This window comes from Leptonotus elevatus, chromosome 10 (genome assembly GCF_054856555.1).
Source record: "Leptonotus elevatus isolate MCC_2025b chromosome 10, RoL_Lele_1.0, whole genome shotgun sequence".
NCBI lineage: Eukaryota > Metazoa > Chordata > Actinopteri > Syngnathiformes > Syngnathidae > Leptonotus > Leptonotus elevatus.
In genome coordinates, this window is record NC_141248.1 from 3320884 (window position 1) to 3333565 (window position 12682).

The 12682-nt window shown below is 37.5% G+C and overlaps 1 protein-coding gene across 4 annotated transcripts in view; it reads left to right on the forward strand.

The window, feature by feature from the left end:
• Positions 1 to 12451, forward strand: part of chchd6b (coiled-coil-helix-coiled-coil-helix domain containing 6b) — a 63640-nt gene extending 51189 nt beyond the window's left edge. For all 4 annotated transcript variants that reach the window (XM_086088022.1, XM_086088023.1, XM_086088026.1 and 1 more), the window contains one exon: positions 12109 to 12451. In XM_086088022.1, the coding sequence (XP_085944148.1) occupies positions 12109 to 12132 (24 nt within the window). In that variant the 3' untranslated portion in view covers positions 12133 to 12451. The remainder of the gene's footprint in view (positions 1 to 12108) is intronic.
• Positions 12452 to 12682: the final 231 nt, after the last annotated feature.

Below are 12682 nucleotides of genomic sequence, written 5' to 3' on the forward strand. Positions count from 1 at the left end.
TGTCTCTAGCTACTTTTTCATCAAGCATTACAGTTCTTTTGGGTTTAGTGTGCAGCATGATCTCTCTTGATACTGTACGCCAATGAATTAAACAAAGGAGTGATGCAACACATTAACTTCAATTAAGTAAATCTACATACTAGTTCTCAGCCTTTGCACATGTTTTGAACACGCATTTAGAAACAAATCTATAATTTTAGTTTACAGTGATTTTAAGACAAGAAGTAAGTATTGTATACTGAACCAAATTACAATTTCACAACTCGCTGAATGAATTTGCACATAAATATGTCCTATATCCAAGAATTTAAAGTCCTCTCTCTACCTTCAAGTCAATTTGTTCTAGGGATGTCCCGATCCAATATTCCTTTTTGGTATCGACTTATGATCCGGCTCTTTTGTGAGTATCGTGATCAGACCGATCCAATTACCAGGTGTCTTTGAGGCGTCTACATCAGGGGTGTCCAAACTTTTTTTGTATGAGGGCTGCATACAAAAAAATGGAAGGATGCAAGTGCCACTTTGAAGTATTCAATTTAAATTTATTAAACATGCTACAATCAATCAAGTAAACAATTATATATTGTTTATATTTTCTGGTGAATTTGATAAACTTAGAAATAGTTAAGTTTTTTTCCAAATTTTGGGGTGGCCCACAGCCCCGTATTGCACTGAAATTGTTATACAACAATATTTTAATCCGTGTATGATTCCTTCCACTCTTTAGGGTTAAAGTAGAAAAAAAAAGAATCCATATTGGATCGTTATAGAGCACATCTTTAATAAATCGGATCAGAAGCCAAACAATCCTGATCGGGATATCTCTAATTAGTACTGAAGCCTTACAATAGTTAGCAGCCATGTAATTGACTTGTATCAGGACATTTTTTAATGGTTATGCTTTATGGTATTATTATATAGACATGACAAAGATGGTATATCATTTAAGTTTCCTTAAAATTCCAAAGGACAGAAAGGTCAGAAACAGAAATGCCAACTTTTCAACCTTTCTGTATGAGGATCATCTATGAGATGATATCGCTGTTTTGAAGACCGACTCGTGCTTATCTTTTGAACATTGGGATTTTCAAGTTGACCTTTAAACTTCTGAAGAGCGCTCTTATCGTAGGCTTAAACTTAAAAAGGCACTTAAATGTTAGATTTACTATATAGCTGAAGAGATGTCAAATGTTCACGATTTCATGGCTTTGTTAAATTACAACCTTGCAATATGACTAATCCTCTTTCCCTCATGTCCATTCTACATGCCATTCCTGCTGCTGTCACTGTTGATATATTTTTTCCCCCCGCTTCCCATCCTCCACTCATCCATCTAGCCTTATTAAGACCTCTTCCACTGCCTGTCAATTCACACTTTGTCACATTAGCCAGTGCATTAGTTCTGCTCCGCACTGCCGGCTATGGACCTCTGTCATGTCTTTGCAAGGTTTGCTTAACATGGCAGGTGCTAGCCCTGCCCCTGCATGCATGCATACAGTATGTATCTATAGATATGCAGATTGATTAGATGAATAGATTGATAGAAAAATGTGCACAAATCTGTCCATACTGCTTTTCTATTAATAGATTTTACTGAGCCAGCTGCTTGACACTTAAACAAAACTTACAAATGTATAAAAGTTTCAGTATTGCTGCAGGTGGGGTCAAGATGGAGCACTAAAGCTCAGCTGCATGTGATGAAGAGTGCAGATCCTCTGACTTGATTAGGAAGTATTAGCACACTGTGCCATTAATGAATATAATGGCAAATTGCTGTTGGCTTTAATAAAAAAAATACATTTAGTTTTGTCTTTTGTGACTAAATATTTGATTAATGGAACTTATTATTGCTTTACAATGACTATTGAGTTGATAGCCAAGTACCAAATAGTGCATTGCTGTTGATTCTGTTTCCACAACTCAATGGCAGGGTTATTATTACCTTTGTGGAAATTCAGTGTTTTTTAATCCTGTGACATTAAATAGACAGACTGCAAAGAAAATACTTGGGATGTTATTTAAAAGATTATATAATATACCGTATATATAAATGATACTTTTTTTCTCAGCTGTGATTAGAATATTAAGTCGACACGAAAGCTTATTGCTTTGCCACAGCCTCCTGACAGTTTAGACTGTTCTTGTGTTTGCTTTGAAGGATTTTCTAAAGCAGCCAGGTTCTTCCTAGCTACTTCACTCTTTTACTATGAAAAGGAAAATTTAATTATGTGTCAAGTAATAATTAATAGGGGAACCTGAAAGTGGCCGTTTTCTTGATATTTTTGGTATGAAAAACTGAGAGCAATGTTTTAAATACGATTTTAACAATATAAATTTACATGCAGCTATAAGAAGACTTATTAAAACAAAAAATTATGCACTATACACAAACTAGCAATCACCATTACAAAACACACCAATTGTTTAAACTGGTGTGACCTATTTTACATTGTTTCGAATTCCAAATTGAAACAATTGTTGGGCACAACTCAAAGAGTTGGCTGAAGTAGGCTGTGTACATTATATATTATGATGGATGAATCAGTTCCTTTATGTCAGTCACTTGGCAGAATCTGCCAGCGCAACCAGCATTCTGCTATCTGCTATTTTATGCCAGTGTCTGATCTGAGCATCACATTAGTTTATCTATCTCACTTTTTCTGTCTCCCAATTCACTATCTACAGCAGCCAAGCTTTTATAAAACTGTATGTCATTCAAAAGTTATTTTATGTTTTATGATTAATGTATAAGTGCACGCACACATATGCAGGTCTTAAACCTGGTCGCCCCCATCCATGCCTCTCCTGTCAGTGTCTGTCCCAGGTTGAGTCATTGTCATGCATATGGGACCTTAGGTATGTGTGTGGTGCGCTTAATGATGTGGGGTGAATGTCAGCTCACTAGGCAAGGCAAGGCACAAGGTACCTCAATATGTGCTCCATATAAACAAAAGCTCAACACCTAAAAGCATTTAAAAACAGAACAGCTGAAGCAAAGAACACAAAAGTACCTTATTGAAGTTATACTCAACAAAAATATGAACGCACCACTTTTGTTTTTGCTCCCATTTTTTTATGAGATGAATTCAAAGATCAAAAATTTATTCCACATACACAATATCACCATTTCTCTCAAATATTGTTCACAAACCAGTCTAAATCTGTGATAAGTGAGCACTTCTCCTTTGCCAAGATAATCCATCTCACCTCACAAGTGTGCCATAGCACATGACATCTAGATGATGATTAGACACCATGATTAGTGCATACTGTAGGTGAGCCTTACACTGCCCACAATAAAAGGTGCAGTACATCATTTTCAGTCGACAGCGAGTGACAAAATGGCCACCTCCTGAGATGGATGAAAACGGGTGGATTTTGCTGCACAAACTAGTGTGGGTGCTCAGAACATATTATTGCTAGGAAAATGTTTGGGTTGACTTCCCTTTTAACTCATTCACTGCCATTGACGGTTATAGACATCAAAAATATATTAGAACTGTTTCTATTAGTTTACCATTTGTCTACTTTTGTTAACAAGAGTATGAAAACCAGTTTTTTTTATTGTACATTTAGAACGGATATAAAATTTAGATTAATTGTGAGTTAACTAGTGAAGTCATGCGATTAATTACGATTAAAAACATCTAACCGCCTGATGCCCCGAATTTTTTGTAATCTTTAAGTCAAACAAAACATGTTATTTGAATCAGGTTATGACTTTGTAATAGGGTTGTTAGGTGATTAAAAATTGTAATTGTAATTAATCGCATGACTTCAATAGTTAACTCACGATTAATCACACATTTTATATCTGTATTTCTAAAAATAAAAATTAAATCGGTTTTCATACTCTTGTTAACAAAAGTGGAAAAAAATGTTAAACTAATAGAAATAGTATATATATAGCCGTCAATGGCAGTGAATGAGTTAATAAATGCAACACAAATATCACATTTATAGAGGTCATTGTTGTTCATTTACAGTTAAATATGAAACCATCAAACTTATGTTTCTGCAAAGTCTTTGTAAATTAGTTTAAAGTATTTTCCTATCCTCATCTATTCTCTTTCAACATCTAACAAAAGCCCCCATTGTCAAAGTCACATTGAAGAACAAATGTTTCTCAGACCACCACTTACTGCAAGTGTCATCACCCTCCTCCACAACACTCACTGCCAACCATTTGCGGGATGCAAATGCTATTGCTGCGCCTTTTTAAAATCAACCACAGGGGCCCACAGCATCTGAGAGACACTTGCCTTTTTATTCCACACTTAACCCACTTAAACCCATCAGTCTCCTGGAGGAAGCATTTGTCCACCCTGGTGTGTGCGTGTGCACTGGCCTCAGAGATGCTCGATTAAGTGCCACTCTGGTTTTACAGTGATTACGGAATATATTGCTGCAACAAGTGAGTGGAACGAGTGAATTTCTACATTAATATATGATGATAAGTCTAAAAGGAATACAAAAGCCTACACATATACTGTACATCAATTAGATACTACTGAATATATTTCTATCTTGTCGTCATTAAGGCCGTGTTTACTTGACAGCAATTTAGCTATGATAATTCTGTATATGTGATACGTATATATATATGTCACACTGTAGTAGGTGTTATAGTTGGTAGAACCAATTTAATCATACAAATTGTAATAAAAAAAAGTTTTTTAAAGGACAGAGAAACCCTTAAATGCTTTATGAAAGTTGAGTGTTGCTGTCATATTCAGAGGAACAGTGTAGTGCTTGTTTTAACATTGGATGCTAAAAAAAAAGCACAGACCGTAGTAGATTAAGAAAATAGGCACACAAAAAAGTATTTGACCACATCATAGCAAGCAGTCTTTTCTGCAATTAGTTTACGTGCGCTCTGACAAGAAAGAAGCAGTCGTTTGCAATAAATGGCCTTTAATGCGAAGCCACACAAGCATAAAATAGCATGCGCAAACCAGACTCAATAACACAACTCAGTGTGTTATACACAAAATATTTTTTATTCCAATGCTTACATTGTAAGTCAAATGGTAAATAGAGGGAGAAAAAAATCCTCTTGTGCTTTTATGTATTTTTTGCATATTAAACATATTTGCATATTGGACATTTGGTTATACATGATCAAGATGACTTGGGGTGTTCTTCAGACTGTTACCAGTACGACTATTCACCCTTTGAGTACTCAACCATGCAGAGTACCGATACCTATAGTATGTTTGAAATTTCATTGAACACAGTGAGAAATTTTTTTGAGCAAAAGTCCGCTCTTTCTGACGCTGATGTGTCAAACTGCTGCAGTACAGCCAACTACTGCCGAGGACTCACTCATTGTCAGTATTTTTGCCTTAAGTATTGGTGTCTGGTATCGGCAGCTTCCACAAGTACCCAATTCCTTAAAATAAGGCTGTATCGGCCTGATATCGATACCTGGTATTGGTACTCGCCCAACCCTAATGATGACAATAAGTTAAAGCAAGACAGCTTTGTTTGTGTAGCGCATTTCATACACAAATTGCTATTAAAAAACTAAATAAATAAATAAAATAAAATAAGACATTTAAAAGCAAGGTGTGGGGAAGAAAAGGAAGAATTTTAAGACATGTAAGAGTAACACATTTTTGGGTGGTCTATGACCTACTGTACAGTAAAATCTTCACTAGTATTTAAAAGTATTTTGTTTTGAGTTCAATTCTTCAAAAGTGTTTACAAATTCTCAACATGTATTTTTATTTTATTAAAAGTATTTTAATTAGTATAATTTTTATTTAAAAATAATAAAAATAAAAATAATTTGAAATAGTATCGCTGTTTACTTATAATCCACTATACGCTGCTTTGTACTAATATGTAAGCTTTTGCTGCGGTATTGTTTCAGTATTGTGAAGGTACAGTATCAAAATCAAAATGTTGGCATCATGGCAACACCAGTACAAACATTAGCATCAACTGTAAACGTTTCCACTGTTGTGAGTGTTATTTATTGAATTTCCTGATACATTACTGTGCTTGGAGACACACTTGGAAGTAAAAAATTGACATAGGCAAGCATGTGTGAATATCAATATTTGCGTTTCTATCTCTCTGCATTCCATCCCACCTCTCTGTCATCCATCATCACCAAGGCGACCATGCTGTGAAGGCACAGACCACATCAAGATTAGCTCTTTTCTCCTCCACACACACCCCCATCCTCCACAACATTGGCTGAAAGCTATATCATATAGCCAGCGAAACCTCTCGCCTTTGCCGCCGCTCTCCACTTCCATGTATCGCATGATCAATTTCCCCCTGCTTGTTTCAGCTGCAATGTGCTTTTTTTCATTTTATGCCAGACACACTTTATTGGAGAATTGTGACTCAGCGGGTGAAGTTGTTCATTTACTCATACCGGCAGATCGAATTATTGATTATCATGTTCACTATCATTAACATAGTAGTTGCCCAAGCATGCTTGCATATGGCTTAACATTTTTGTTTGTTTTTTTGGAAAAAATGAAAATCCATGAGGTAATTAGTTCTGGCAAGTAAGCACTTTCAAGAGTGGTGATGTGATCTAAGGGAGAAATATTGGTTAAAGAAAAAGCAAACAGTATATATATATATATATATATATAATGGGTGTCAAAATTTAACACGCTAATAGCACTCTCTTTTTTTTTACGCTCGATTAACGACCGCCCCTTATTTGGAAAACCTCAACTAAGGGAATTCCAGTCACGATGCAAAAGAAACGTCCAGATCAAAAACTACCCAAGAAAAATGCACTAGAGCTAAAACACACAATGTTTATGCCTATAGGTTTGTTGCATTCTATTAGTTCACCACTAGATGGCATTCAATTCTACACACTGTCACTTAAAGTATATATATTTTTTATATCTGTTTTTATTTTCACTTTTAGTCATTTATTTATTTTTAATTTTGGCAGTTTTAGTCCTCCGTATAAGGTACCCTCTAATGAATGTTAGCATGTTCATTCTAAAATTCACCATAACAAAACAATGAATAGATCAATTTAAGTCTGGACAGCAATGTGGAATAGTAGTTTGCATGTCTGTCTTCACTGTTCTAGTGGGGGGGTGGGGGGGGGGTGGGGGTGGGGGGGTTCAGGTACCGGTACTCTGGTTTCCTCCCACATCCCCAAAACATGCTTCTTAGGTTGACTGAACATTCTAAAGTGCCCACTGGTATGTTTTCCGTGATTGATTGGTGACAAGTACTGGGTGTAGCCTGCCTCTGGCTCGAAGTCAGCTGGGATAGGCTCCAGCTCACTTAGAACAATAATTAGGACAGGTATTATAGAAAATAGATGCATGGGTGCAGTCAATTTCAAGAGAGAAAAAAAACAATGGAAAATTACAGAAACACATCTTAACGTTGTTAATTAAAAAATAAAAACAGATCTGATCAACAAAATGTTTTTCATATTCAATATTTAACAGCTTCTCGTTTAATTACATTATGACCGTTTTGCCAGCTATTTGAATAAATGAAGAGCAAAAGTAGTTAAGTCAGTCAGTAAAACCAAAAACATCCAAGATGATTGAAGAGCTGTTGGTCCCGTACATCTAAAGGCTAACGAACTGTCTCACTCGATGGCCTAACCGGGAGTCTAATCAGAGACCTTGTGTGTGTTTTGTTAAAAAAAATAAAAAAAAAAGCAACCATAGCTCCACGATAGTGTCTGATTGACAGTGTTTGCCTGGCAACTGTCTCCTGGCCTCCCAAGAGAAAGGCAAGCTGAGTGCTGTTTGCACTGAGCAGAGAAGACAGTTATTGATTTTCTAGTTGTCTATTATTTTTGTTTTTCACTGAGTGTTTTTATTTTGTATTTATTTTTTTCATCATGTGCATCAGTGTTAATGTCGCTTCATATATTGCCAGATGTGTGTTCAGGTGCGGTTGCTTATTAACTGATGACTTTGAAAGTGTGAACACAGCCTGCGCGTGAATCCTGTTGCTTTGACATGGCTGCCGTTTTAGATTTCCAGTCAACCAATGTAACAATTCTCCGACACCTCACGCTGCTCACTAATTGGATGGAAACTAGCAGGGAGAAGAAATGCTTCTTTGCTGTGTGTATTTTGTGTGTGGGGGCGGAGGAAAAAAAAGGTCTTCTGTTTACATCTCACATCAACAAACTTTTTCATCTCACGGAGTGATATCAAAGTGAAGTTTTATGTTCAACTTTTTTGTCTAAATCTTAAATTGATGATATTCCTTGATTCACGTCATGCTGTGAATGGGAAGTTTAGGAGCCTAAACTTTTCTACAGAGTAATATTCCCTGGGGCTTTTTAGATGTTTGTTTTTTAGAAATATTGTAGACATTTATTAGAATAAATGTGAACAGCGAGCCCATTTTTGCTGGGTGGTGACAGATACTAAGAGATCGTGAGCATGCATCCAATGTTGGAATTGTTCAATACTTATCAAAAGATTATTTTCACTGACATGCGTAAAATGTTTATGTTCACTGTTGTCCTGTTTCTACCAGATATGTGTTTAATGCAGCAACAATAAATTTGCTTAGTTTGGGCTAAGACTTTTTGTCAATAGGATGTTGTGTGAGAACAATTGAGAGCCTTTGCTGTACTCAACTATTCTCTAATAATGCACAACAGTGGGCTTTTACTCGACCTAATATGTTGCACAGCCTGCTTATGCCACCAAACCTGCCCTGTATTTGTTACAAAAAAAAAAATCTCCAGCATTTCCCAGATGCTCAATCAGATGAAGCTCTGGGAAAACCAGAGGGCCGAGTTAACACCTTGAACTCTCTGCCATACATCTTCAACAATACTGTAGCGTTATGCATTCTCCTACTGGCCCTGCCAACAGGAAATGTTGTGGCTGAATTTCAAAATGGTCATTTTATGCGTTGAAAACCAGGGGGAAAAAAACCGGAAACACTGGACTCATGCACGAGCCAGTGTGTCACTTGGCACCATTTTAGCCACACCCCAAAAACTGGGAAACTGAAATGGTGAAAATATTTTAATGCTCCACAATTAACTCGTTCACTCCCACCCATTTTCACTGAAGCAACCCCCTTCGCTCCCAGCTGTTTTACTGGATTTTGACTGATTTTGCAAGACCCGCAGAATATTGTGTTCTATTGCTATAAAAACATGGAACCTACCAAAATAAAGATTACAGTCTCTTCTTTCATCAGGAAAAAAGTATATTTGTATCTGTTTCTGTTTTGCAGCAATTAGCATTAGAATATAGATAAGTTTCAGCATTATTCACAAATCTGTTGAAAACACTGGCAAAAGTAGCTTGTTGCAACGTGGCCCTGGCTGATCTCTTATACTCTGCTGCCACCTGCTGGTCGTTTTTTGTAACAACTACCATTGTTTTAAACGACCTCTTAAGGTGAGAAGCTGCATCAAAGCTTTCTGTATGCTCTAGCATAAAAAACCCGTAAAATGTGTTTTTGGGAAAGTATTAAAAAAACGTATTTATACCTTTTTGGGTTTGAATGAGTTAATACTAAAAGCTGCTCTCTGTAACAATTTGGCCAAAAATATCTTTACAATAGCCTTTTTATTTGGCAATTTATGACTCAAACATCTTCTAATTAGTAGATTAACACCTAGACAATAGTTTTCAAACTGGATTCGGATTCAAATTTCCACCCTCTGCTGTCTGCAGATGTGACATCATGTGCACTTTTTGTGTGCGTGAAGAAGGGGCTGCGCAGTTTTAATTTTTCAGCCACAGGGGGCAGTTGTGATTTGAAATTGAATGTTCTGCGTTCAGTTGCTTTAATTAACACAAAATCTCCACAATTACATCCAACATGGTTTTCAGTATTTTCAACAATTGTCTTCAAACATAGATTATGTCTTTAGAAACAGATTGCTGTATTCACATGCATAAATGACCTTAAAACAGTTTAAACTAGGGATGGGTGCGTACCAATACCAGGTATCAGTACTGGGCTGATAGCTGGCCTTATTTCAAGGTTTTGGGACTCACAACTGCGGCCAATACCAGTATCGACTGCCCTTTTGTGGCTGTTTTGCGATCAGGAAATAGAAATTAGAAGAATTAAAAAATAATAATAATAATTCCATTCTTTTCTTGCAATTTTAAGGGGAAATGCTACATTGGGATATATAAGTCTTTCTTTAAAATTGTCATTGTTTGGGGGGGAAATTTTATGTATCAAAAATACTATTGCTCGCTACTCAAGAGTTGAGTACTCGTACTTGTGTCAGTCTGAAAATAAGTGGTATCGAACATCCCTAGTTTGAACTGAACTTTATTTTCATGATTCCTCTTACAGTTTTGTTCAAGTGTGTTAATGTGTGTACATAGCAGAGCAGTGTAGTCTTAAATCTAGGGCACACCTAGAGCTGGAATATTTGGCTGCCCTCCCTGCCCGAGGTGTCGAGCATAAAAAGCTTCTCCTGTCATTAAATTATCCAAGTGTGGATGGCAATGGGCCAAATGTGGTCATATTGAGCTGTGTGTACTGTGGGAGGTGCTTGGGGTCAGTTTTAAATCCTGCAACGACTTCATACACTATGCATGAGGCATAATATCCTATCAAATTGCCGAGTATTCAGGTGACAACACCGAGTCGCACGTGCGCACACCTTCAAATAGAACTGCCTTCACACAAATGGTGTCTTTTCCAGCAAACAAACACAGTCCCCCTTTTATGTTTCCGAACGTGAGTGGAACAGTCAAGCTAAGTCCCCTTGTCACATTTGCCGCTCATCTTCCAATTCAGTGGCATGGGCTGCCATGCCCTCGGATGTACTTGGCAAGTAAGCAACTAACCTGCCCGCCAGCATATCTGCTTGCCAGAAGAGCATTCGAGGTAGTTTGCATGCCAACTTGCCTCCCCAGCAGCCACAAGCTAATGCTTCACTAACATTGTCACCCTGTGTCTCCTCCTGTGATTGTGTGTTTGGATGTGTATTGACACAGGCGGTGCCTAGTTGCACCCTGCAGAGACTACTCTGCACCAACTAGCACAATTCTTAATGGTCATATCTCTTTTTTCCAGCTACAGTGGCGTGTCTAAGGTTGGAATATTTTGTGCCAGAGCAAATAATAAAAGTATTCTGTTCCTGAATCAAACTGCCATCATCATAAAACCTTTATTAAAGGGGACGTTGATTTTGAGTATCTGCTGATACTGAGTCCTGATCCCATATATTGGCCATGGTGTAAGAAGAAAAAAGGAGAGCACATCCAAATTGTAACAATTGTTGTAATTTCATCAATTTCAATAAAAGCATTCCAACATGTTAACTTTTTATTTGGCTATAAATTTTGTGCAACAGTAGTTCAAACCAAGTAAACAAATACAAACTTTTTATAGCCCCATTTTCACACTGCATTTGCTCAGTATGAAAGGTTGCGCGGCACGGCAGGGCAGAAGAACGACGGCACTCTGGTTGCCAGGGTGCCTATAGTTGGAAATGCACCTCCACAAGATGTATCTGTCATTGTTGCAAAATAATATTCATTTTGAGGAAGAGGAAAAAGGGAATGGCTACATCCTTTCCTAATGGTTCTGTGGGAATTTAAAAAATGTAATCTCGTCTATGAGCTACAGTTCTTCCAAGAGTGCTTCGAGTTATAGTTCAGTATTCTGCATATCATCTATTGTGCATCCCAACACTCGAGACAATGAGACACCGTAACCCTAATGAGATATAGAAGACAGATGGATAAACAACCAATATATTATTTCTTCCGATCATGTCTTTGACAGTTAACACATGCAAAATGCGAATTAAATTTGAAATTAAACTACACTTCACAGTTGGCTATTTTCAACCTTGTTCTACACTGTCTGCAACGGTCGCTCTTCTTCATGAGTAGGCTGTCACATCAGTGTGTAGCCGCGGACGAAGCGTTCAAATAAACAAGTTAAGATAGCCAGAAGCCCTCGGCCTTATGGTCCATTTGGTAAGCAACTGAAAAGCATTTCTTTTCCAGTTTGTCTGAACGAGCCTGTTGTAGGACTTCTTTACAGAAACACATTTTAGCACTTGATTGGATGAGTTCTTCTGCTGCACTGCATTCATGTAAAGTTTTGAAACAAGCCGCTCAGTTCTCATGTTCTTCCACCTCTGTCTTGCAGAGCTCACTGACCAATCACGGATAAGGAGCCCCAAGCAAGAAAGCATGAAGAGCAGAAGTGAAGAAGAAGGAGCATGTCAAATCCATCCCAGTTTTGCCTCCCTCTGTGCTTTCTGTTAGACATCCATCTATTTATTTATTTAGCCGTCACCACTGAAGAGCCTCCCTCTCTTTTTTCTTCACTCACCATCCTTCTGTTTTTTTTGTTTTTTTCTGTGTGTGTGTGTATTATCTTGATTTGTCTCTCTGGAGTGTATGATGCCTTGATTTATTGTCAAGTTGCACAGGCACACCCCTGCCTTCTCGGAAATAAATCCAGGTGATCCGGTGGTGATGAGACTACAGCTTGTGTGTGTCGTTTGTGTGGTGTGTGAATGTGTGCATGATGGCTGTCTGGTCACAGGATGCTAATAACGACTGGAAATGGGCTTGTGTGTGTGCAGCTGTCTTACAAGGCCCAGAGGCTTGATTGTGTGCCGTGCTTGTGATTTCATTAAGAAAGAGAAGCAAAGGAAATGAGGTATAAATGAAGTGGAGGACAGATGAATAGTGAAGTGAGCATGTATTAATGTGTT